Raw genomic sequence first — 27,867 nt, 5'->3', positions numbered from 1 at the left:
AGGCTTTGGCTCAACGGGGCTTTGGTGATAACAGGTCGAGTTAGGTAGGTTGCCTGTTTGGAATACAGACAGGAAGTATGTGTGTGAGGTCAGTGTTCTGTGCTTGGTGTCAGATGTGGGAAGCCCTGGAGACTCCCAGCCTCCCACATCTGCACTAGGTGAGTTGAACTGCAGCTCCTTAGGGACCGCGTTAGGGAACTGGAGATGCAGCTCGATGACCTTCATCTGGTCAGGGAAAGTGAGGAGGTGATAGAGAGGAGCTATAGGCAAGTGGTCACACTGGGGCCTTGGGGGACAGATAAGTGGATAACAGTCAGGAGAGGGAAGGGCAAGAGTCAGATGCTAGAGAGTACCCCTGTGGCTGTCCCCCTTAACAAGTACTCCTGTTCGGGTACGTTGGGGGGGGGGGACACCTACCTGGGGGAAGCAACAGTGGCTGTGCCTCTGGCATAGAGTTTGGCCCTGAGGCTCAGAAGGGGAGGGAAAGGAAGGGGATGGCAGCAGTGATAGTTAGGGGCTCAGACAGGCGATTCTGTGGACTTAGGAAAGAAGCACAGATGGTAGTTTGCCTCCCAGGTGCCAGGGTCTGGGATGTTTCTGATCGCATCCACGATATCCTGAAGTGGGAAGGAGAACAGCCAGAAGTTGTGGTACATATTGGTACCAACAACATAGGTAGGAAAAGGGAAGAGGTCCTGAAAACAGGCTACAGGGAGTTATGAGTGAAGCTGAGAAGCAGGACTTCAAAGGTAGCAATCTCAGGATTACTGCCTGTGCCACGTGACAGTGAATAGAATGAGGTGGAGGATAAATGTGTGGCTGAAGGACTGGAGCAGGGGGCAGGGATTCAGATTTCAGGATCATTAGGACCTCTTCTGGGGCAGGTGTGACCTGTACAAAAAGGACGGGTTGCATTTGAATCCAAGGGGGACCAATATTCAGGCAGGGAGGTTTGCTACAGCTATTGTGGAGAGTTTAAACTAGAATTGCTGGGGGGTGGGAACCGAACTAAAGAGACGGAAGAAGAGGCGGTTGGCTCACAAATACAGAAAACTTGTAGACAGTGAGAGAGGGAGGATAGGCAGGTGATAGAGAAGGGATGCACTCAGACCAATGGTTTGAGATATGTCTATTTTAATGCAAGGAGTATAATGAACAAAGAGGATCAGCTTAGAGCGTGGATCAGTATTTGGAGCTATGATGTGGTGGCCATTACAGAGACTTGGATGGCTCAGGGGCAGGAATGGTTACTTAGAGTGACAGGCTATAAATGTTTCAGAAAGGATGGGGAGCGAGGCAAAAGAGGTGGGGGCGTGGCACTGTTGACCAGAGATAGTGTCATGGCTGCAGAAAAGGAGGAAGACTGAGGGATTGTCTGTGGAGTCTCTGTAGGTGGAGGTTAGAAACAGGAAAGGGTCAATAACTCTACTGGGTGTTTTTTATAAACCACTCAATAGTAACAGGGACATCGAGAAGCAGATAGGGAGACAGATTCTGGAAAGGTGTAATAATAACAGGGTTGTCGTGGTGGGAGATTTTAATTTCCCAAATATTGATTGGCATGTCCCTACAGCAAGGGATTAGATGGCGTGGAGTTTGTCAGGTGTGTTCAGGAAGGTTTCTTGACACAATATGTAGATTAGCCTACAAGAGGAGAGGCTGTACTTGATCTGGTATTGGGAAATGAACCTGGTCAGGTATCAGATCTCTCAGTGGGAGAGCATTTTGGAGATAGTGATCACAATTCTATCTCCTTTACCATAGCATTGGAGAGGGATAGGAACAGACAAGTTAGGAAAGCGTTTAATTGGAGTGAGGGGAAATATGAGGCTGTCAGGCAGGAAATTTGAAGCATAAATTGGGGAAATGTACGGCAGAAATGTGGCAAATGTTCAGGGGATATTTGTGTGGAGTTGTGCATAGGTACGTTCCAATGAGACAGGGAAAAGATGGAAGGGTACAGGAACTGTTGTAACTCTAGTCAAGAAGAAAAGAAAAGCTTACAAAAGGTTCAAAAAACTAAGTAATGATAGAGATCTTGAAGATTATAAGGCTAGCAGAAAGGAGTTTAAGATTGAAATTAGGAGAACCAGAAGGGGCCATGAGAAGACCCTGGCGGACAGGATTAAGGAAAGCCCCAAGGAATTCTACAAGTATGTGAAGAGCAAGAGGATACGACGTGAGAGAATAGAACCAATCAAGTGTGACAGTGGAAAAATGTGTATGAAACCACAGGAGATAGCAGAAGTACTTAATAAATTCTTTGCTTCAGTATTCACTACAGAAAAGAATCTTGGCAATTGTAGGGATGACTTGCAGTGGACTGAAAAGCTTGAGCATGTAGATATTAAGAAAGAGGATGTGCTGGAGCTTTTGGAAAGCATCAAGTTGGATAAGTCAGTGGGACCAGATGAGATAACCATATACCCATAGAACAATTACAGCACAGAAACAGGCCATCTCGGCCCTTCTCGTCCATGCCAGATCTTACTCTCACCTAGTCCCACCAACTTGCACTCAGCCCATAACCCTCCATTCCTTTCCTGTCCATATAGCTATCCAATTTAACTTTAAATGAGAACATCGAACCTGCCTCAACCACTTCTGCTGGAAGCTCGTTCCAAACAGCTACCACTCTCTGAGTAAAGAAGTTCCCCCTCGTGTTACCCTAAACTTTTGCCCTTTAACTCTTAACTCATGTCCTCTTGTTTGAAACTCACCTACTCTCAATGGAAAAAGCCTATCCACGTCAACTCTATCTATCCCTCTCATAATTTTAAATACCTCTATCAAGTCCCCCCTCAACCTTCTACGCTCCAAAGAATGAAGACCCAACTTGTTCAACCTTTCTCTGTAACTTGGGTGATGAAACCCAGGTAACATTCTAGTAAATCTTCTCTGTACTCTCTCTATTTTGTTGACATCTTTCCTATAATTCGGTGACCAGAACTGTACACAATACTCCAAATTTGGCCTTACCAATGCCTTGTACATTTCAACATTATATCCCAACTCCTATACTCAATGCTCTGATTTATAAAGGCCAGCATACCAAAAGCTTTCTTCACCATCCTATCCACATGAGATTCCACCTTCAGGGAACGATGCACCATTATTCCTAGATCCCTCTGTTCTACTGCATTCTTCAGTGCCCTACCATTTATCATGTATGTCCTATTTTGAGTAGTCCTACCAAAATGTAGCACCTCACATTATCAGCATTTAACGCCATCTGCCATCTTTCAGCCTATTCTTCTAACTGGCCTAAATCTCTCTGCAAGCTTTGAAAACCTGGTTCATTATCCACAACTCCACCTATCTTAGTATCATCTGCATACTTACTAATCCAATTTACCATCCCATCACCCAAATCATTAATGTATATGACAAACAACATTGGACCCAGTACAAATCCCTGAGGCACAACACTAGTCACCGGCCTCCAATCTGACAAACAGTTATCCACCACCACTGTCTGGCATCTCCCAACCAGCCACTGCTGAATCCATTTTACTACTTTAATATTAATAGCTAATGATTGAACCTTCCTAACTAACCTTCCGTGTGGAACTAGTCTTGTGTAGAACCTAGTCTAGTCCAGCCTATGTGTGGAAAATTAAAATCTCCCACAATCACAACCTTGTGTTTCCTACAAATATCTGCTATCTCCTTACAAATTTGCTCCTCCAGTTCTCGCTCCCCATTTGGTGGTCTATAATACACCCCTATAAGTGTTACTACACCTTTCTCATTCCTCAATTCCACCCAAATAGCCTCCCTAGACGAGCCTTCTAATCTCTCCTGCTAGAGCACTGCTGTAATATTTTCTCTGACAAGCAATGCAACACCTCCCCCACTTGTCCCTCTGATTCTATCACACCTGAAGCAATGAAATCCAGGAATATTTAGTTGCCAATCACACCCCTCCTGTAAACATGTTTCACTAATAGCTTCCACATCACACTTCCAGGTATCAATCCATGATTTAAGCTCATCCACCTTTCTTATAATGCTCCTAGCATTAAAATAAATGCATTTAAGAAATTGAGATGTACCCCAGGCTACTCTGGGAGGTGAAGGAGGAGATTACTGAACCCCAATGAGCTTTGCATCACCAATAGGGATGGGAGAGGTTCCGGAGGATTGGAGGGTTGCAGATGTTATTCCCCTATTCAAGAAAGGAAGTAGAGATAGCCCAGGAAATTATAGAGCAGTAAGTCTTACTTCAGTGGTTAGTAACTTGATGGAAAAGATCCTGAGAGGCAGGATTTATGAACATTTGGAGAGGCATAATATGATTGGGAATAATCAACATGGCTTTGTTAAAGGAAGGTCATGCCTTACGAGCGATTGAATTTTTTGAGGATGTGACTAAACACATTGATGAGGGTAGAGCAGTAGATGTAGTGTATATGGATATCAGTACGGCATTTGATAAGGTACCCCATGCAAGGCTTGTTGAGAAAGTAAGGAGACATGGGATCCAAGGGGGCATTGCTTTATGGATCCAGAATTGGTTTGCCCACAGAGGGCAAAGAGTAGTTGTAGATGGGTCATATTCTGCATGGAGTTTGGTGACCAGTGGTGTGCCTCAGGGATCTATTCTGGAACCCCTACTCTGTGATTTTTATAAATGACCTGGATGAGGAAGTGGAGGGATAGGTTAGTAAATTTGCTGATGACACGAAGGTTGGGGATGCTGTGGATACTGTGGAGGGCTGTCAGAAGTTACTGCGGGACATCAATAGGATGCAAAACTGGGCTGAGAAGTGGCAGATGGAGTTCAACCCAGATAAGTGTGAGGTAGTTAATTTTGGTAGGTCAAATATGATGACAGAATATAGTATTAATAGTAAGACTCCTGGCAGTGTGGAGGATCAGAGGGATCTTGGGGTCCAAGTCTACAGGACACTCAAAGCTGCTATGCAGGTTGACTCTGTGGTTAAGAAGGCATGTGGTGCATTGGGCTTCATCAATTGGGGGATTGAGTTTAAGAGACGAGAGGTAATGTTGCAGCTATCCAGGACCCTGGTCAGACCCCACTTGGAGTACTGTGCTCAGTTCTGTTCGCCTCACTATAGGAAGGACGTGGGAAGCCATAGAAAGGGTGCAGAGGAGATTTACAACAATGTTGCCTGGATTGGGGAGCATGCTTCATGAGAATAGGTTGAGTGAACTTGGCTTTTTCTCCTTAGTGTGATAGAGGATGAGAGGTGACCTGATAGAGGTGTATAAGATGATGTGAGGCATTGATTGTGTGGATAGTCAGAGGCTTTTTCCTCGGGCTGAACTGGCTAACACGAGAGGGCACTGTTTGAAGGTGCTTGGAAGTAGGTATAGAGGAGATGTCAGGGGTAAGATTTTTATGCAGAGAGTGGTGAGTGTGTTGAATGGGCTGCCGGCAGAAGTGGTGGAGGCAGATACGATAGGGTCCTTTAAGAGACTCCTGGACAGGTACATGGAGCTTAGAAAAATAGAGGGCTATGGGTAACCCTCAGTAATTTCTAAAGTAACTACATGTTTGGCACAACGTTGTGGGCCAAAGGGCCTGTACTGTGCTGTAGGCTTTCTATGTTTCTATATAGATCCCTCTACTTATCTTCATATCGTGTGCGTGTGTGTGTGTGTGTGTGTGTGTGTGTGTGTGTGTGTGTGTGTGTTTGTTTCTGGGTACATATGTGTGTTTCTATCTTTGTAAGTCTGAGTGTCTCTGTGTGTGTGAGTGTATGTGTTGCACCTGCCTTTTTGCTGAAGAGGTGCAGTGTAAGACAATGGCATATTTAATTTGACTTTTATCTAACAGACAACATTAGCCAAGTTGCTTAATTCCAGGAAACTTGCAGACCAGATGGGGACAATCACTTAGCACATCAATAACTGATGTATTATTAAGTTGGAAGGTGTGTGCTTTCATGGAGTTAGCTTCACAGCATTTCTTGTCGGTAACCGGTAGCTTTTAGACAGTTTGTGTAAAGGGGTATCTGAAAGAATATCATGTGTGTGAGGTCACCCAAGTAGCAATGAAACAGTATGAAAGGAGACAGCAGTCCAGGGTGATTTGGAGTGAAGTAAGGAACATCAAGAAGCATGAAAGAAACACAGGGTGAATAAGAGTCTATTCCTCTGCCTTCGATTTCTGCAATGGATGACTGGTTCATCTGCATTGTTAGTGTGTCATTTTAGTTTATTGGAATTGTGTTTGTGTTTTGGAAATCCATTGTGTTTATGAAATGGTTTGTACTTTGGACGTCTTTTACAGTCGTAGAAAAGTACAGCACAGAAAGAGGCCCTTTGGCCCATCTACTCCATGCTGAACCATTTAAACCACCTAGTCCCATCGACTTGCACCTGGACCATAGCCCTCCATACCTGTCCCATCCATGTACCTACCCAAACTTACCTTCAACGTTTAAATCGAAAGCATATCCACCACTTGCACTGGGAGCTCATTCAAGATCCTCACCACTTTTTGTGAAGAAGTTTCCCCTCATGTTCCCCTTAAACTTATCACCTTTCACCCTTAACCCAGTTACAAGACAGAAATCCTGAGTTTTAAATGAGTTTGAAGTACGTTGTCTGAACTTAAACACGTGTCACTGAAAATAAATGTAATGTGCTTTAAACTATTTTGTTAGCTGTAAGTATCTTCTCATTGGTAGGGTGAGGGGACCCACCATTCCAATAATGGGTATTGACGCTGAAATCAGTGCGGAGAATAAACAGGAAGTGGACTAGTCTTTGTAGATTGGATAGTCACAGTGTAACGTCCCTTTAGTGAGAGTACCCATTGCTATTTATATCGGATAGAACGTAAAATCTTCGTTTGAGTTTAGGAATTCACAGTCAGTGAACCCAACAGCATCACTAACCCCATACAGTACTCACGGAAAGCTTGGTCTTGGTGTCAGTGGGCTGGACAGGCGTGTACACATTCAGGTACAGGCAATCCTCACTGTACGTTTCTGGTCCTGAGGTAGTTGAGAGTATATCTGTCAGGAACTCTGCCAAAGATGAACTTTGTAGACATCTGGGACGAGGGAGAGGGAGAGAGAGGGGGAGAGGGAGAGAGGGAGAGAGGGAGAGAGGGAGAGAGGGAGAGGGAGAGAGGGAGAGAGGAGTGGATTGAGTACGAATGCAGGTCAGTGACCCTGAGCACAAGAGAATAACCCAATTCAGTCTGCCAAATAACCAGGAGCCGTCAATCTGTGACTATAATTTTAACCTTGGCTGGCCATTTCAATGAAGCCTTTCTACCACTGCTTTCTCCTCAGTCCTCCCCTTCCCTCACCACTTCCCCACAGAAAGCATCCTATCCAGACGAATCACGGCTTGGTTATGGCAACTGCTCTGCCTGAGACCGCAAGGAACTGCGGAGCTGTGGACACACTAGTACATCAAAGAAAGCAGCCTCCTTTCCATGGACACAGTAACAGGCCGTGATCTCATCTCTGTTGTCAGGAGGAGGTACAGAGCCTGAGGACTGGGAAGTTATTCCCTACCCCGCCAGGCTCCCGAACTGGTGTGGATAACTTCACTCACCTCAACTCTGATCTGACTCCACAAACTATGGACTCACTTTCAACAACTTGACAACTCATGTTCTCTGCAATATTTATGTCCTTATCTATTATTATTTTTAGTTTAATTTTGTAGTTGCACAGTTTGCCTTCTTTTGAATACCAGCTGTTTGTCAGTTCTTGTAGATTTTCACTGATTTGTTTCTATTTCCTTTTTCTACTTTGAATGCCCACAAGAAAGCGAATCACAGGGTTCCTTATGGTGACATAGATGTACGTTGATAATAAATTTACTTTTGACTTTGCTGGAGCTTGCTGTGCACAAATTGGCACTGGGTTATATTCTGTAAAAGGGCTGGATGGTTTGGAGTTTGTAAAATGTGTGCAAGATAGTTTTTTGCAGCAATACATAGAGGTACCAACGAGAGAAGGGGCAGTGTTGGATCTCCTGTTAGGGAATGAGATAGGGCAGGTGACAGAGGTATGTGTTGGGGAGCACTTTGGGTCCAGTGATCACAATGCCATTAGTTTCAATATAATTATGGAGAAGGATAGGACTGGACCTAGGGTTAAGAGTTTTGATTGGAGAAAGGCTAACTTTGAGGAGATGCGAATGGATTTAGAAGGAGTGGATTGGGATAATTTGTTTTATGGGAAGGATGTAATAGGGAAATGGAGGTCATTTAAAGGTGAAGTTTTGAGGGTACAGAATCTTTACGTTCCTGTTAGGTTGAAAGGGAAGGTTAAAAGTTTGAGAGAGCCATGGTGTTCAAGGGATATTGGAAACTTGGTTTGGAAAAAGAGAGATATCTACAATAAGTATAGGCAGACAACAGGAATTCTGCAGATGCTGGAAATTCAAGCAACACACATCAAAATTGCTGGTGAACACAGCAGGCCAGGCAGCATCTCTAGGAAGAGGTACAGTCGATATTTCAGGCTGAGACCCTTCGTCAGGACTAACGAGACCCTTCGTTAGCCCTGACGAAGGGTCTTAGCCTGAAACATCGACTGTACCTCTTCCAAGAGATGCTGCCTGGCCTGCTGCGTTCACCAGCAACTTTGATGTGTGTTGCATAAATATAGGCAGCTTGGAGTAAATGAGGTGCTTGAGGAATATAAAGAATGTAAAAAGAATCTTAAGAAGGAAATTAGAAAAGCTAAAAGATATGAGGTTGCTTTGGCAAGTAAGATGAAAATAAATCCAAAGGGTTTCTACAGCTATACTAATAGCAAAAGGGTAGTGAGGGATAAAATTGGTCCCTTAGAGAATCAGAGTGGACGGCTATGTGTGGAGCCAAAAGAGATGGGGGAGATTTTGAACAATTTCTTGTCTTCGGTATTCACTAAGGAGAAGGATATTGGATTGTGTAAGGTAAGAAAAACAAGTAGGGTAGTTATGGAAACTATGATGATTAAAGAAGAGGAAGTACTGGCGCTTTTAAGGAATATAAAAGTGGATAAGTCTCCAGATCCTGACAGGATATCCCCTAGGACCTTGAGGGAAGTTAGTGTGGAAATAGCAAGGGTTCTGACAGAAATATTTCAAATGTCATTAGAAACAGAGATGGTGCCGGAGGATTGGCGTATTACTCATGTTATTCCATTGTTTAAAAAGGGTTCTAAGAGTAAACTTAGCAATTATCAGCCTGTGAGTTTGACACTAGTGGTGGGTAAATTGATGGAAAATATTCTTAGAGATGGTATATATAATGATCTTGATAGACAGGGTCTGATTAGGAACAGTCAGCATGGATTTGTGCATGGAAGGTCATGTTTGACAAATATTATTGAATTTTTTGAAGAGGTTACGTGGAAAATTGACGAGGGTAAAGTGGCGGATGTTGTCTATACGGACTTCAGAAAGGCCTTTGACAAGGTTCCACACAGGAGGTTAGTTAGGAAGGTTCAATCGGTAGGTATTAATATTGAAGTAGTAAAATGGATTCAGCAGTGGCTGGATGGGAGACACCAGAGAGTAGTGGTGGATAACTGTTTGTCAGATTGGAGGCTGGTGTCTAGTGGTGTGCCTCAGGGATCTGTACTGGGTCCAATGTTATTTATCATATACATTAATGATCTGGATGATGGGGTGGTAAATTGGATTAGTAAGTATGCAGATGATACTAAGATAGGTGGAGTTGTGGGATATGAAGTAGGCTTCCAAAGCTTGCAGAGAGATTTAGGCCAGTTAGAAGAGTGGGCTGAAAGATGGCAGATGGAGTTTATTACTGATAAATGTGAAGTGACAATTCTAAATGACAATAAAAGAGGACTGAGTGTTCTCATAATCTAAAAAAAAAGTGCTACATTTTGGTAAATCAGAATAGGACATACATGGTAAATGGTAGGGCATTGAAGAATGCAGTAGAACAGAGGGATCTAGGAATAATGGTGCATAGTTCCCTGAAGGCGGAATCTCATGTGGATAGGGTGGTGAAGAAAGCTTTTGGTATGCTGGCCTTTATAAATCAGAGCATTGAGTATAGGAGTTGGGGTGTAGTGTTGAAATTGTACAAGGCATTGGTAAGGCCAAATTTGGAGTATTGTGTACCGTTCTGGTCACCGAATTATAGGAACGATGTCAACAAAATAGAGTGAGTACAGAGAAGATTTACTAGAATGTTACCTGGGTTTCATCTCCTAAGTTACAGAGAAAGGTTGAACAAGTTGTGTCTTTAATCTTTGGAGCGTAGAAGGTTGAGGGGGGACTTGATAGAGGTATTTAAAATTATGAGAGGGATAGATAGAGTTGACGTGGATAGGCTTTTTCCATTGAGAGTGGGGGAGATTTGAACAAGAGGACATGAGTCGAAAGTTTTTAGGGGTAACATGAGGGGGAACTTCTTTACTCAGAGAGTGGTAGCTGTGTGGAACGAGCTTCCAGCAGAAGTGGTTGGGGCAGGTTCGATGTTGCCACTTAAAGTTAAATTGGATAGATATATGGACAGGAAAAGAATGGAGGGTTATGGGCTGAGTGCAGGTCAGTGGGACTAAGTGAGAGTAAGAGTTCGGCACCGACTAGAAGGGCTGAGATTTTGTAGATTTTGTCAGTTCTTGTAGATTTTCACCGATTTGTTTCTATTTTTTTTCTACTGTGAATGCCCACAAGAAAGCGAATCTCAGGGTTCCTTATGGTGACATAGATGTACGTTGATAATAAATTTATTTTCAACTTTGCTGGAGTTTGCTGAGCTCAAGTTGGGACTGGGTAGCCCCCAGCTTGTTCCCTATTGAATCCCGAATTCTGGAATCTCAGTAGGTGTGTCACTACCCCTCTTCACGTCCTTTGCTACTACTCGGCATGACCCCTTTGACCCTCACCAATATTTATTGAAGCATCATAGAGGCATCCTCTCCAGACGCATCTCAGCTTCATATGGTAACGGCAGAGAGTATTGGACCCAGCTGTGCACTTCACAGGAACCAACCTCCCCTGCATGGACATTGTCTACACTTCCCACCGCCTTGGTGAAGAAGACAAAATAATTAAAGACCCGCTCCCACCCTGGACATTCTCTTTGTCCCCCTCTCCCATCAGGCAGAAGATACAAAAGTCTGTAAGCATTTACCACCAGGCTCAAGGACAGCTTCTATCCTGCTGTGAAAATGAACTTGATCTCTAATCTATCTCGTTTTAGTGTGAATGTTTAACACCATCTGCTGGTCCAAAGCCACTGTCGCCATGTTAGTTCTTGAGTGGCCTGTTTAAAGAACACTTCTGGCACCACTTCCTGCATCCAAGTGCTGTTGTAGTCTAAATATAGCACATGGGGAGCACTCGCTCTTGTTTCGGGGGCTCACCACGGTCTGGGGTTGCGATCAGTGACACGGAAAGGTCAGAAAGATCAGGTGCTGCAGATAAAGGGTCCATGTGCACACTTAGATAAGCATCTACGTAACTTAATTTTTAGTGAACGTTTTATTGTTTGTCTTTATTTTCTTAATAAATACAGTGGATTCCAGTTAATTGGGACACATCAGGACTTTCTGGCCCAACTAAGTGGCTGACTCAATTAGCTGAAGTTTCATTAAAACAGTTAAAACACAAAGACAAACTCCTATTTAACTGAATAACAAGTACAGAACAAATCAGAATTCTACCAATACTACTACAGTACTATAAACCTGTGTATTAGTTCCTAATAGTTATCGACAGAGGAATTTGTCCAGTGTACTCTGCCGTGTTCTTTTGATTGACAGTAAGTGAACAAAATCAGCAGAAATACCTAGTACAGATATGGACTGCCTTCATTGCCTTTCTGAATAAAGTCAAATAATAAAAAAATCAAAAATTACTGCTTTTTGAATCAACATCTGTCAGCCCAAATGGATAATATAACACAAGCACACAAACATACACTATTTAAAAATGGTTCTCTCTCAGCACAGCGTACTGTCTAACAAGTGGACACAACTGAAGCTAGTTAGAAACTGTAGGCAACAGTCTCCTGTCCCAATTAAGTGGCACAGTGTCCCAAATAGACAAAGGGAATCACAGCTATTTTCTCGATCAATTCATTGCCACAGACAGTTCTGGAGGCCAAGTCATTGTGTACATTTAATGTGGAAATTGATACGTTAGGGCAGCCTTTCTCACCATATTTTACCTAGAAGGAACTCTTGAAATAATTTTCACCTCTCAGGGAACCCCTGCGCAAACATTATTATATCTACAGCCCATGGTGCGTTAGTGTGATCAGTAAGTTGCAGATATAATCATCCAAAAATAATTGTCAATGCTCTTTTGAGTAGAGAATAAATTTTTAGCCAAGCTTTCTTGAAAGCAGGTAGTTAAGCTTAGCTTACCTTTCTTAAAATTAATCTTTCATAAATTTTAAAAACTCATAAGGCAAACATCATAAATTTCTGTTAAATAACTGGCTTAAGCCAAAATGGGATTTAATTTTTCTAAAGATAGGCTCAGTAGAATTAACATAGAAACATAGAAAACCTACAACACAATACAGGCCCTTCAGCCCACAATGCTGTGCCCAACATGTACTTACTTTAGAAATTAACTAGGGTTACCCATAGCCCTCTATTTTTCTGAGCTCCATGTACCTGTCCAGGAGTCTCTTAAAAGACCCTATCATATCCACCTCCACCGCAGTCACCGATGGTTCATTCCACGCACTCATCACTCTCTGCATAAAAAACTTACCCCTGACATCTCCTCTGTACCTACCTCCAAGCACCTTAAAACTGTGCCCTCCCATGTTAGCCATTTCAGCCCTGGAAAAAGCCTCTGACTATCCACACAATCAATGCCTCTCATTATCTTATACCCCTCTATCAGGTCATCTCTCCGCTCCATCATGGGTATCAGCCGGCAGGAGTTTGCCCCCAATTTCCCCCGGGATCAATAATGTATGACGACTATGACTACGACGACGACAAACAACGAGGTCCTGGTGAAGGCTCAACTCCCAAGCATTGAAACCTTTTCAGTTTCTCGTTTTGCATCTTATCCTAGCGTTTTACCCACTATAACTTTACTTGCTGACATTATTAGGTTCTCAACAACTGTGTGACCTTTGCTTTTCTGGGTAATAAGTTCTGCTACTAAACAGCTTGCTTCCTGAGACTCCTTATTGACTGTGACTTTATTAACAAAAGCTTTACTCGGTTTTGAGATTCCAATAGCCGTTTAAAATGATCAGCACTTTTACGTATCATATAGCTGTGATTTACTGTTTAGTGTCTTTTCATATTGTTGGAGCCATTTGTAAGCTGTTTGCCACAGAATAGGCACATTGGAATCGGGCAGCTCGGATCAACGGTCCATGTAAACCACATTGATAAGTAGCTCTCATTGTGAGGGAGGACTTTCCCCGTTGTTGCACTAGCTAATGACCCAGAAGATTGTACCATTAGACATTGGACCGCTAGACATGTCTGTAAAATGCAGGGGTTGATATAATATTTTTAAAACGGCATTATAAATAACTAAATGGCAAAACTACAAAAAGCACGAAAACCTCACAAGGCAATTCACTTCAAACCTACACAATCCACCCTTTACAATGTTTACAACAACAGCAAAGTGGCAGGTCAGGAGCTGAGTCGCGGTGCGTAAAATTTTCTTTTACCTCCAACTTTATGCTACACCGGTAAACTTTCTTCGTTCCCATAAGTTAGTGGGTGAGCTTGTTAAGAGGGCTAATCAGTCACTGCCGACCACTTCAAGCGCTAGTATTGCGTGATGCACGAAGTTTTAAAAAACGATGTTTTTTTTTAATCACAATCTCTCGCGGAACCTTGAGCGACCTCTCATGGAACCCTGGATTTCCGCGGAACCCTGGTTGAGAAACCTGGGTTCCTTCTTTCTCAATCTTTTTTTTATTAAGTTTCAAATTGATAAACATAATAATGATAATAATACAAAGAGATCGGGATTACATTAATAACGGTTAACATATGCAGACACAGACTCCGAATAACATATAGTCATAGTCATACTTTATTGATCCCAGGGGAAATTGGTTTTCGTTACAGTTGCACCATAAATAATAAATAGTAATAGAACCATAAATAGTTAAATAGTAATATGTAAATTATGCCAGTAAATTATGAAGTAAGTCCAGGACCAGTCTATTGGCTCAGGGTGTCTGACCCTCCAAGGGAGGAGTTGTAAAGTTTGATGGCCACAGGCAGAAATGACTTCCTATGACGCTCTGTGCTGCATCTCGGTGGAATGAGTCTCTGGCTGAATGTACTCCTGTGCCCACCCAATACATTATGTAGTGGATGGGAAACATTGACCAAGATGGCAAGCAACTTAGACAGCATCCTCTTTTCAGACACCACAGTGAGAGAGTCCAGTTCCATCCCCACAACATCAGTGGCCTTACGAATGAGTTTGTTGATTCTATTCGTGTCTGCTACCCTCAGCCTGCTGCCCCAGCACACAACAGCAAACATGATAGCACTGGCCACCACAGACTCGTAGAACATCCTCAGCATATGTAATTTAAGCCCCCAAATCTCTTAATAACCGAACATGAAAAGATTCAGAAAATTTTATACAAAGAAAAAGTCCTCCTACACTAAAAAAAACCAAAACAAAACAAAGACTGGGCTGCCATGTTTCATTGGTTAAAATCATGATTTGTCATTAACTCCGCTCCTCTATATGCAAACAAAAAGTTATTGAAAAGGATTCAGAAAAGGTCAGCTTACATCGTATTAAAATGTTGAATAAATGGCCTCATAGTTTCTTCAAATTTAACCGAAGGATCGATAGTACGACTCCTAATTTTTTCCAAGTTTAAACATGTTATAGTTTTGGAAAACCATTTAAATGAAGTAGGGCGATTAGAATCTTTCCACTTAAATAAAATGGATCTTCTGGCTATTAATGTAACAAATGCAATCAAATGACAAGCTGAAGGGGATAAATGACTAGAGTCTATCACTGGTAATCCAAAAGTTGCAGTAATAAGATGAGGTTGTAAATCAATACGCAAAACTACTGAGATAATATCCGTAATTCCGCCACCTCCAACGGGATCCCACCACTAAGCACATCTTTCCCTCTCCCCCCCGCTTTCCGCAGGGATCGCTCCTTACGCGACTCCCTTGTCCACTCGTCCCCCCATCCCTCTCCACTGATCTCCCTCCTGGCACTTATCCTTATAAGCGGAACAAGTGCTACACATGCCCTTACACTTCCTCCCTTACCACTATTCAGGGCCCCAGACAGTCCCTCCAGGTGAGGCGACACTTCACCTGTGAGTTGGCTGGGGTGATATACTGTGTTCGGTGCTCCCGATGTGGCCTTCTATATATTGGTGAGACCCAACGCAGACTGGGAGATCGTTTTGCTGAACACCTACACTCTGTCCGCCAGAGAAAGCAGGATCTCCCAGTGGCCACACATTTTAATTCCATGTCCCATTCCCATTCTGATATGTCTATCCACGGCCTCCTCTACTGTAAAGATGAAGCCACACTCAGGTTGGAGGAACAACACCTTATATTCCATCTGGGTAGCCTCCAACCTGATGGCATGAACATTGACTTCTCTAACTTCCGTTAATGCCCCTTTTTACCTCCCCTTCGTACCCCATCCATCCTTTGTTTGTTTGTTTATTTATTTATTTATTATTATTATTTTTTTTTTCTCTCTCTCTCTCTCCTTTTTCTCCCTCTGTCCCTCTCACTATACTCCTTGCCCATCCTCTGGGCTTCCCCCCTCTCTCTTTCTTTCTCCTTCTTTCTCCATAGGCCTCCCATCGCATGATCCCCTCATATCCCTTTTGCCACTCACCTGTCCAGCTCTTGGCTCCATCCCTCCCCCTCCTGTCTTCTCCTATCATTTTGGATCTCCCCCTCCCCCTCCCACTTTCAAATCTCTTACTATCTCTTCTTTCAGCTACTCCTGACGAAGGGTCTCGGCCCGAAACATCGACTGTACCTCTTCCTATAGATGCTGCCTGGCCTGCTGCGTTCACCAGCAATTTTTATGTGTGTTGCTCGAAATTCCAGCATCTGCAGATTTCCTCGTGTTTGCGAAATAATATCAAAAATGTCTTTCCAATATTTTTCCAAAAGAGGGCAAGACCAGAACATATGTGTCAAGGAAGCTACCTCAGAATTACATCTGTCACAGACAGGATTTATATGGCAATAAAGATGAGCTAACTTATCCTTAGACATACGGGCCCTATGAACCACCTTAAGTTGTATCAAAGCCTGTCTAGCACACATTGAAGAAGTGTTAACTAGTTGGAGAACTTTCTCCCATTTCGCTATAGGTAAAGATACCTGAAGTTCTCTTTCCCATTCACCCTTAATTTTATCAGATGTACCTAGACGTATTTTCATAATTAAATCATGAATAATTACTATTAAACTCTTCTGATAAGGGTTTAAACCTAAAATTTTTTCTGTAATTTCAGTTTGATGTGGTATCGGTAAAATAACATTCAAAAAGTTTCTAATCTGTAAATATATGAAAAAATGTGATCTAGGCAAATTATATTTATTAGACAACTGTTCAAAAGACGTGAGACAATTATCCATGAATAAATCACGAAAACATGTTATTCCCTTTATTATGGAGTCAAATGTTACGGGGAGAAGGACTGGCGGAACAGACTCAAAAGACCGACCGGCCAAACCCTCTTCCTGTGGTCTTTTTGTGCATACTTTTAGAACATAGAACAGAACAATACAGCACAGGCCTTTCAGCCTGTGATATTGTGCTGATCTTTTAATCTAGTCCAAGATCAAACAAACACTAAACCCCCCCCCCAACAACATGGCCCATGATTTTTCTCTTATTTATGCACCTATTCAGGAGATTCTTAAATATCTTCAATACATATGCTTTACCACCACCCTTGGCAGCACGTACCATGTGCACACCACTCTTAAAGAAATCTAGCTCTGACATCCTCTTAGACTTTCCTCCAATCACATTCAAATTACGCCCCTTGTATTAGCCACTTGGGCCCTGGGGAAAAGCTCATTCTGATCGGATCATTGCACAGTGCATTGGGGTAGAATAAGGTAAAACAATAACAATGCAGAATAAAGAGCTACAGTTACAGAGGAAGAGCAGTGTAGGTAGATGATAAGGTGGAAGGTCATAATGAGGTAGATTGTGAGGCCAAGATCCCATCTTATCATCTGATTCCCGCTGGGTGTGCTCAGCAGTGTCCACAACTCTGCAGTTTCTTGCGGTCATGGGCGCACCAGTTGCCACACCAAGCTGTGATACATCCTGACAGAATGCTCTCTGTGGTGCACCAATAAAAAATTGGTGGGGGTCGACATTGACTTGCCAAATGTCTTTAGCTCCCAGAGGAAGTAGAGGTGTTGGTGAGCTTTCATGGCAAGAGTTGGCAATGAAGGGCCATTTCTACTGCCGCCAACCTTGACAGCGGGTGGTTATTACAACGCTTTACAATGCCACACTCACAACACGCTGGAGGAACTCAGCAGGTCAGGCAGCATCCGTGGAAAAGATCGGTCGACGTTTCGGGCCGGAACCCTTCATCAGGACTGCAGAGGGAAGGGGCAGACGCCCTATAAAGAAGGTGGGGGGAAATCTTGGTCGAGCACTTCTGCTCCGTCTGCCAAAACAGACAGGATCTCCCAGTAGCCACCCACTTCAACTCTGCTTCCCACTCCCATTCAGATATGTCCATACATGGCCTCCTCTACTGCCATGATGAGGCTAAACTCAGGTTGGAGGAGCAACACCTCATATACCATCTAGGTAGTCTCCAGCCCCTTGGTATGAACATAGAATTCTCCAACTTCCGGTAATTCCCTCCCCCTCCCTTCCCCTAACTCTATGTCACTCTGCCCCCTCCCCCAGCTGCCTATCACCTCCCTCATGGTTCCCCCTCCTCCTACTACCCATTGTGTTTTCCCCTATTCTTTCTTCACCTTTCCTGCCTATCACCTCCCTGCCTCCCCTCCCCCACCCCTTTATCTTTCCCCTTACTAGTTTTTCACCTGGAACCTACCAGCCTTCTCCTTCCTACCCTCCCCCCACCTTCTTTACAGGGCCTCTGCCCCTTCCCTCTTCAGTCCTGATAAAGGGATCCGGCCTGAAACATTGACCGATCTTTTCCACGGATGCTGCCTGACCTGCTGAGTTCCTCCAGCATGTTGTGAGTGTTGCTTTGACCCCAGCATCTGCAGATTATTTTGTGTTTATGCTTTACAATGCCAACTGTAAGATCGGGGTTCAATTCGCGCCACTGTAGGGAGTTTGTACGTTCTCCTTGTGACTGCGTGGGTTTCCTCTGGGTGGCCCAGTTCCCTCCCACATTCTGAAGACGTACTGGTTAGGGTTAGTGAGCTGTGATCATTCTGAAGACGTACTGGTTAGGGTTAGTAAGTTGTGGTCATTCTGAAGACGTACTGGTTAGGGTTAGTAAATTGTGGTCATTCTGAAGACGTACTGGTTAGGATTAGTAAGCTGTAGTTGTTCTGAAGACATACTGGTTAGGGTTAGTAAGTTGTAGACATGATATTTTGCCGGCAGAAGCATGGCGATACTTGCGAGATGCCCCAAGCACAACCCTCGCTGATTTAATTTACTGTGAACAACACATTTCACTGCATGTTTCGATGTGCATCTGACAAATAAAGCTGATCTGTAATTTTTACCCTGGAGCGAAGGTCGTCGCTTTCCGTGTTCCAGTCCACGTCTCTGGAGTCTGCGGGACGGAGAACCTCAAGGGACCAACTGGCGGCTTCGCAAAAGGGATACTGAGGTAGTTATAGACGGGCTTGGCTGTTCCCTTCACCGACACCTGCTTCCCTTCCAGGGCTCCGTACTTGGTGACGACAATTGGAGGTTCATCATCTACGTCTGAGAGAGACCGGGACAGGGTTAGTGACTCACGCTCTGGCTGCCCTATGCCCAATATCATCTTGTACCAACACACAAAAATTTCTGGTGAACGCAGCAGGCCAGGCAGCATCTATAGGAAGAGGTACAGTCGACGTTTCGGGCCGAGACCCTTCGTCAGGACTAACTGAAAGAAGAGATAGTAAGAGCTTTGAAAGTGGGAAGGGGAGGGATGGAGCTAAGAGCTGGAAAGTTGATTAGCAAAAAGGATATGAGACGATCATGGGATGGGAGGCCTAGGGAGAAAGAAAGGGGAGGGGGGGAAGCCGAGATGGGCAAGGAGTATGGTGAGAGGAACAGAGGGAGAAAAAGGAGAGAGAGAAAAAATAAATGTTTAAAAAATCATCTTGTACACCTCTATCACGTCACCTCTCATCCTCCTTCACTCCGAAGAGAAAAGCTTCAGCTTACTTAACCTTTCCTCATAAGACATGTCCTCGTAAAGTATGTTTTTGTATATTATGTTGTGTATGTGTAATTTATGTTAAGTTGATGTGATTTATAAGTGTCACATTTGTGATGTACTGTACTGCTGGGAGAAATCAAATTTTTACGGCATTTATCCTATTGGACCATAAGAATTAGGAGCAGAATTAGGCCATTCAGCCCGTCGAGTCTGCTGATAAACTTCAATCTGAAATGCTAAGAATAGAATCAGTCATTCGCTCTCCATCCCGGACAGAACACAAATATCTTCACATCTGACCTCATTCTCCCAGTGTTCCCGTCAATATGCTTCTGAACTTCCACAGTGAAACGTGTCTGTCACGTACAGTATCGGTGGGACAAGAACGACAATGGTGTCCTATGGGTAACGTTTTTGTTCTGCTCAGTCGTACGCTGCAGAAGCCAGTTTCCAAATTTTTGAATCAGTGTGTTTTGATCTACAAAGTTAATTTCATAGTTCAAAGTAAATTTATTATCAAACCCATCATATTCTACCCTTAGGGGCATTCACATTACAACAGAGAAACACAATAAAATCAATGAAAAACGACACACAAAGACAAAAACAACCAATGAGCAAAAGACAAACTGCATATAGAAAGATAGATCGACACAGAGAACATGAGTTGATGAAAGTTCAGAGTTGAGGTGAGAGTTTGTTCTCACAGAAGGAAATTCACCTTTACACAAAGAAGGAAAAGCATGGGGTGACTTTTGGACAATTGTGCCGGCAAACTCCTGGGACTCTGAAATAGTAACTGGTCTCCTGAAGCAGATTGAAACCAATCCTTGATTCCTCCTGCAACTATTAAGGAACTTTCTAAAAATTTAACGTCACAATCTGCTCTCCCCGTGATGGTGAGTGCACCCTGCTAGATCTGTTAAGTATTTCAGGAAGTGATTTCACAAACTTTCCGTAACAGAAGTCTGGAAATGCGAGACGGAAAGGCCACGTTTCTACACTTCATTTGCAGGAGGCTTTTGAAATCACGGAGTGAGACACATCTTCTTCTCCTGTGCCATCAGGGAGCGGGGACAGGAGCCCAAAGAAACACTCAACACTTCAGTGACAAATTCTTCCCCTCGGCCATCAGGTTCTGAATGAAAAATGAACCCATGAACACTATCTCGCTACTTTTACTTCTTTTATTCTCCTTTTACACCACTTGCTTAATTTAATTATATATATTATTGTAATTAATTTTAAAAATTATTATGCATTGCAATGTACTGCTGTCACAAAACAAAACATGCTGAACATTTGCCAGGAACAACTTTAGGCCTTCGTGAAACAAGAGAAAACGCAGAACTGCCGAGCAGTGATTTTGCAATCTTGTGCGTTAGGAAATAAACCTTCATCCGAGCCAAGTAAACAGGAGAGATCCCTCTTTACCAGGAGACATCCCACTTTACCAGCAGAGATCCCTCTTGACCAGGAGACGTGCCTGCTCAGGGAGCTTACTGCTGTGTTCATCACCGCCACCTTCATCCTGCCCCCTGAGAGCAAATACCAAGGACACCCTGGGAGAACTTTACAGTTTCGACAGCTCTCCACAAAAGCAAGCACCCAGATGGTGTCTTCATAATTGCAGGAGAGCTCAATCACGTTAACCTGCAGGGAGGTTGATAAGCCCCATCTGATGACTTCCATCAGGGAGGAGGCTACATAGCATCCACGTCAGGGTCCCCAGACACAAAAACAGGTACTTTCCCCAGGCACTAAGGCTGATCAACACCTCCGAGCTCTGAGGAGAGATTGGACAAACTTGGGGTGACTTCTCCGGAGCGGCAGAGGCTGAGATGAAATCAGATAGAGGTTTATAAGCTTATGAGAGGCATAGACAGAGTAGGCAGATAGTATTTTCCCCTGGGTTGAAAGGGCAAATTCTGAAAGTTTAAGGGAGATGTGTGGGGACAGGTTAGTTTATTTTTCTCAAAGAAAGGAGTTTGGGATTCTGTCAGCTTTCTAATCTACAATGATGCTTGAAACTGAAAGTGAAAGGAAATTCAGAGTCGGGTTTACTATCACTGCTATGTTTTGTGTGGCAGTACAGTGCAAGTAAAAAATTACTACAAGTTACAAAAACAAACAAATAAATAATAAAATAAAGGCATCCGTTAGTCTTGCGAGACCATGGATCTGCACCTGGAAAGTCTTCATTCTCCAGGGCGCAGGCCTGGGCAAGGTTGTATGGAAGACCAGCAGTTGTCCATTCTGCAAGTCTCCTCTCTCCACGACACCAAAGTTGTCCAAGGGAAGGGCATTAGGACCCATACAGCTTGGCGCCAGTGTCGTCGCAGAGAAATGTGTGGTTAACTGCCTTGCTCAAAGACACAACACACTGCCTCGGCTGGGGCTCCAACTCAAGACCTTCAGTGCGCACTTGGCCACGTGCCCTCACAAAGCATCATCATCATTATTATTATGCGCCCTGTCGTATGTCGTGACCAATCATGGTCTTTCCATGACCATGATTTTTCTTGGCAAATTTTTCTACAGAAGTGGTTTGCCATTGCCTTCTTCCAGACAGTGTCTTTATAAGACGTGGGACCCCAGCCATTATCAATACTCTTCAGAAATTGTCTGCCTGGCGTCAGTGGTCTCATAGCCAAGACATGTTATGTGCACCAGCTGCTCCTATGACCATCCATCCACCACCTGCCCCCATGGCTTCACGTGACCCTGATCGGGGTGGGGGGTGCGGGGTAGGGGCCAAGCAGGTGCTACGCCTTGTAGGCCTCTCTTGGACATACTTGCGGAGGGAGGAGCGCCTGACACCTCCTTTGGAGAGGCGTATCTCCACCACGCCAATCATCTCCTCCAATCCTGATAAACCCCTCCTGCTCCCTCTCCACATTCCTCCTGTAATGGGGCGACCGGAACTGCAAGGTGAGGCCAGAATTCAGTTGAAGGCAATGACTGAACCCTGGGAATAAACCCCAACCTTCACCAGTGTCCTGCAGGGTCCTAGACACAAGTGAGTTCCTATCCCCACCCTGGGGCTCTCTGTGGGCTGATCCCATTATCTAACATTGATCCCATTTTTTGGCTCTGAACCCCGAAAAAACGTTCGGACTGTTTCCGATTTTAGCCTCTCTTGTTTCCAGTCCACCATAGCGATAGGAGCAGAATTAGACCATTCGGCCCATCAAATCTGCTCAGCCAATCAGGGCTTATTTACTATCCCTCTCAACCCCATTCTTCCCGCAACCTTTGACGCCCTGACTAATCAGGTATCTTACCAACCTCCGCTTTAAATATACTCAATAACTGTTAAACTTCTCCAAAGTAAACTGCGTGCCAGTCCGGGCCCGTCAGCTCAACAATAACCCTCTCACATCACTGTACCGTACCCGCCTCGGTAGAGGAAGATCCAAGCAAGTCAACAATGAGGCTGCTCGAACCAGCAGGACGATTGCCTATAGACTTGCTCGGGACCCTTGCGCTCTACAGAGGAGCAAAGAGGTGAGAGTGCGTACGCTCCCCGCTGGATCAGCCCCTCACCTGCGGCCGAAGCCACCACCAGGACGCCGAGCAACGCCACCAACCAGCCTGACAGCATCTCGCTGATTGAAGGCGGCCGGTTTCGGCGGCAGATGATACACCGGCTCGGGAGGGAGCGTGGTGCTAATGTTGTTCCGTCAGCCGGGCGAAAAACGCGTGCGCACTCCACGTAGCCGAAAACGCTGCACACTTAGAGACAGTCCCCAAAGCTGTACCCTGACAAAGTCCGAAACCGACGATTGTGAAAGGGGAATGGACTTTGCAAAACAATCAGCATTTCATTTTCCAATTTTATTTCAAAAATAACCTTTAATTGTAATATATATGCGCACACGCGCGCGCACACACACACACACATATAAATATATATATATATATACACACACACACACAGTGTGTATATACACTCACACAAGATTCACTTTTCAAGATTGTTTAGAGCCATTTCCAGTACACAAATATAAATGTAAAGGAGACCGAAATAATTGGTACTTCGGATCCGATAATGCACAAGAAACACAAAAAGATAAAGAACATAATAATAATAATAATAAAACACAGTGTAAACATATGCTTATATACACAGACTGACTGTATGTTCATAAAGTGACGCTTGGCACAGGAGTGTCTGTACATAGGGTGACTGGCAGGAAGTGATAAAGTAGTGCTATCTGGGTGTGTGGAGGGGTGGGTTAGTAGGCGGAGGTGTTGATCAGCCTTGCTTGAGGAAAGTAACTGTTTTTGAGTATGGCCGTCCTGGTGTGGACACTACGTAGTCTCCACCCTGATGGGAGAGGGACAAACAGTCCATGAGCGGGGTGGGTGGGAGGATTCTTCCTGACGGTACTGGTTACTGTTTGAGTCTGGTGGTCCAGGCGTGGATGTTACACAGCCTCCTCCCTGATGGGAGTGGGCCAAACATTAATTGTCATACATTCATGGACTTTGCCATCACAGATCGTTGACCAAATTCAGGTTTGTCACATGTACATCTAAACAGTCAGTGAAGTCTGTGAAATTTATTACCACGGACGGCAATGGAGGCCAAGTCATTGGGTATATTTAAAGCAGAGGTTGATAGTTTCTTGATTGATCAGGGTGCTAAAGGTTATGGAGAAAAGGCTGGAGAATAGGGTTGAGAGGGATAATAAATCGGCCATGATGGAATGGTGGGGCAGACTCGATGGGCTGAATGAACTATGTCTTCTGGGAAATGTGTTGTTGTGTTTGCTTTAACAACCAATACACCCAAGGATGCGTTCAGGGCAGCTTGCAAGTGTCAACACCCATTCTGGTGCCAATATAGCACGGCCACAATGTTCAACAGAACAGAACAGAACAAGAACAAAAGAAGACAACAACAGCAAAGCAAGCCCCTTCCCACCCTCCCACCCACTCACCCACACAGACACACAGGCCTCCAACACAAAGACAGGTCATCTCCAGGCCTCCAAACCTTGTCCAGACTCTCAGACGGTGGGTCTCCAACTTTCAGTCCCTGGGACAGACTCTCAGACATCTGATCTCTGACTTGCAGACAAGCCAACCCAGTCAGGGCTTCAACCTTTGGGCCTCTGTCTCCACACTTGACGAGCTCTGGACTTTGCCCTCTGGATTTAGCTGACCTGTGCATCAGTAGCAGGACTCATTGCTCACGGATTTGACCTTTGGGCCTCAACTTCCAAAATTGCACAGACCAATGACATTAGTGACCAGAGGGGAGGTGGTGAGAGCCATCAATCCTCATGTCTCCCACCCATACTGACCTCTGACCTGGGACTCGCAGACAAACTCCAAACCGCTGTTCCTGCCCCCATTTTTCATTTACTACCCTGACCTCTAACTGCCCTTGGCCCCTGCCCCCTAAACACTAACCTACCCCAGAACGTGAGTGTGAATCTGAGTCTACTGGAGGCTGGAGGCTGAAGAATATGTACTGTCCTGGGTCTGGAGGACGATGTGTGTGTGTGCAGGGGTGGATGGGAGGAACGGGGCTTGTTTTACTGTTGTTGTTTTGATGCTTGTTGTGTTCTGTGTTGTTTTGTCAAGCATTGTGGGAATGCTGTGTTGGCGCCAGAATGTGTGGTGACATTTGCTGGCTGCCCCCAGCACACCTTCAGGTGTGTTGTCGTTAACACAAACACATTTCACTGTATGTTTTGATGTATATGAGATAAATAAATAATCTTGAATAGAATTCCTTGCACTTCCCTCAAGACCATCCCTACAAACCTAAAACACAACCAAGTTTGAGCCAAAACATTGATGGACATTACAGCTCGTTGTCATCTTCACCATTTTCATGACGTCAGGATTTGATTCCAGCCATAAGCTGTGAGGGCAATTCATTCTTTAATATTCTTTTGTCAGGCCTTCACATGTCAGCACCTCGTAGTCTCTGCCCAGCTAAAAAGATTCACCTGTCGCTCATTCCAGACTCATCACCTGCAGCCTATTTAACCCCAGGCTTTGTTCATTCATTGAACCACCTGGCCTCAACCAGTTGCTCCTCAGCTTCAGATACCTTGTTGCTGGTTATGTTTAGTATCTGTTCCCTCTTGTTTTGTGCCCCCTCATGGCTTGTTATTTTGCTGTCAATTAGTAAAGCCATCCCTAACCACTAAATCATCTCCTCTGCTCTGCTTTTGGGTCAAGTCTGTGTATTTCCCAACTGAATGAGTGATTACCGGATTCATTGTGAAATTAACTGTTCTGTGTATATCTTTTAGAAAATGAGTTAAGGGGATGTGATTAAGAGCGTAGAACAGATTCATGAGAGACTGTGGGTCCTGGAGGACTTGAGTTACAAACAGACTCTGGAGAAACTGGCTCTGTTCTCACTGAAGTGTAGGAGGCTGAGGGGTGAATTAGTAAATTTGTTTACAGTTGTCACATGTACCGACTGAGGTGGTCTCCCACGTCAATTTTAGTTCCCATTCCTGTTCTGACATGTCAGTCCATGGCCTCCTCTACTGCTCCAAAGAAGCCACACTCAGGTTGGAAGAGCAACATCAACATCTTATATTCCATCTGGGTAGCCTCCAACCTGATGGGCATGAACATCCACTCCCCCACCAAACCTTCTCCTTCACCATTCCCTATTCCCATTTCCCTCTCTCACTTTATCTCCTTACTTGTCTATCACCTCCCTCTGGCGCTCCTACTTCTCTTTTTTCCCATGGCCTTCTGTCCTCCCCTGTCAGATCTCCCCATTCTCCAGCCCTTTACCCTTTTCACCAATTGACTTCCCAGCTCTTTACTTCACCCTCCCCCTCTCTTGGTTTCACCAATCACCTACCACATTGTACTTCTTCCTGTCCTACCCCATCTTACTATGTCTTCTAATCTCTTTTTTTCCAATCCTGTTGAAGGGTCTTTGCATGGAACATCAACTGTTTATTCTTTTCCACAGATGCTGCCTGGCCTGCTGAGTTCCTCCAGCATGTGTGTTACTTTGATTTCCAGCATCTGCAGAATTTCTCCATCTCATTCCATACACTGTACTCATTGAAACATAACACCTTCAGTCCTATATTCATCCTCTTCAATTTTCTCCATCTTTTATATTGCAACTCATCTCATTGACTGAAACTTTTCCCCATCAACAGCCTCTCCTGACTGCACATTGCCTCTGTTTGTAAACCAGCTACCTCAGCTTCAGCACTATCACTCCAGGTCCCATCATTTCACCAAATTAGTTTAAACCCTCCTGAACAACTCTAGCCAATCTGCCCGCAAGGATGTTGGACACCCTCTGGTTCAGGTGTAATCCATTCCTTTGGAAAGGAAGTCCCTTCCCCAGAAGAGATCCCAATGATCCATAAATCTGAATCCCTGCCCCCTGCACCAGTTCCTCAGCCACGCATTCACCTGCCAAAACATCCTATTACTATCCTCACTGGTACGTGGCACAGGGATTGCAACCCTGGAGATGCTTTTTCTCAGCTTTCTACCTAGTTCCCTAAAATCTCTTTTCAGGACCTCCTCACTTTGTCTACCTCTGCCATTGGTGCAAATATGCACCAAGACTTCTGGCTGCTCACCCTCATCCTTGAGAATGCCATGGACACAATCCAACACATCCCTGATCTTGGCAACAAGGCAATATATATCATCTGGGTGTTCCTCTCGTGCCTCAGAACCTCGTCTCTGTTCTTCTGACTACGGGATCACCTATCAACACTGCAGTCCTCTTTACCTCTCTGCTCTTCTGAGCCACAGCACCAGACTCAGTGCCAGAGACCCAGTCACTGAGCCCCCCACCCCTGTAGGTAGTCCCTGTAAATAGTACCTAAAGTTATATTCCTATTATTGAGGGGAATGGCCACAGGTATAATCTGCACTGGCTGTGCATTTCCCCTTCACCTGACAGTCACCCAGTTACCTATCTCCTGCAGCCTAGAGGTGACTACCTCCCCTTTGCTCCTGTCTAGCACCTCATTTCCCTGTAAGAGTTAAAGGTCGTTGAGCTGCAGCTCCAGCTCCTAATATGTTCCCTCTGGAGCTGCAGCTTGGTGCACCCGGTACAGATGTGTTTATCTGGGAGGCTGGAGGTCTCCCAGACTTCCCTCATCCCACACAGAGTACAAAACACTGTCCCCGGAGCCATTCTCACTCCACTGCTTTGCCCTAACAGATGAGGAATGAACAAATAAGAACAGAAAGAGAGAAACTTATCAGATACTTAACCTCGTACAACAGGTTCTTGCGATCAGAAGAAAATCATTCAAGATGATCACTCACGCCATTTGTTAGACTGCACACCTACACTGATGTCTTCCTGTAGCAGACAGCAACACATCCACACCAAATCCAGTCCTCTGCTATCGAGCAACTTGCAATTCTTGATGTTCTTGATAACCAGCAATGTCTTGTGATAGTAAAAAAGATGTAAAGGATTACACCTTTGGTTGGGCTTGGAGAGCCCGCTGTGCCCAAGCGTGCAGCCCTGCTGAGTTCCTCCAGCATCTTGTGTGGTGCTCCAGATTCCAGCATCTGCTATCTCTTGTGTCTCCAAAGTCTTT

The 27,867-nt window shown here is 44.4% G+C and overlaps 1 protein-coding gene across 2 annotated transcripts in view; it reads right to left on the bottom strand.

Annotated features, from left to right (window-relative positions):
* Nucleotides 1–23,001, bottom strand: part of LOC134356354 (fatty acyl-CoA hydrolase precursor, medium chain-like) — a 98,870-nt gene extending 75,869 nt beyond the window's left edge. For both annotated transcript variants that reach the window (XM_063067254.1, XM_063067252.1), the window contains exons 1-3: nt 22,844–23,001; nt 18,648–18,852; nt 6,886–7,027 (exon numbers count right to left, since the gene is read on the bottom strand). In XM_063067254.1, coding sequence (XP_062923324.1) covers nt 6,886–7,027; nt 18,648–18,852; nt 22,844–22,901 — 405 coding nt within the window. In that variant the 5' untranslated portion in view covers nt 22,902–23,001. The remainder of the gene's footprint in view (nt 1–6,885; nt 7,028–18,647; nt 18,853–22,843) is intronic.
* Nucleotides 23,002–27,867: the final 4,866 nt, after the last annotated feature.

Source organism: Mobula hypostoma, chromosome 14 (assembly GCF_963921235.1).
Source record: "Mobula hypostoma chromosome 14, sMobHyp1.1, whole genome shotgun sequence".
Taxonomy (NCBI): domain Eukaryota; kingdom Metazoa; phylum Chordata; class Chondrichthyes; order Myliobatiformes; family Myliobatidae; genus Mobula; species Mobula hypostoma.
Note: the sequence above shows the minus strand (reverse complement) of the source record. Positions and strands in the feature narration are given on the sequence as shown.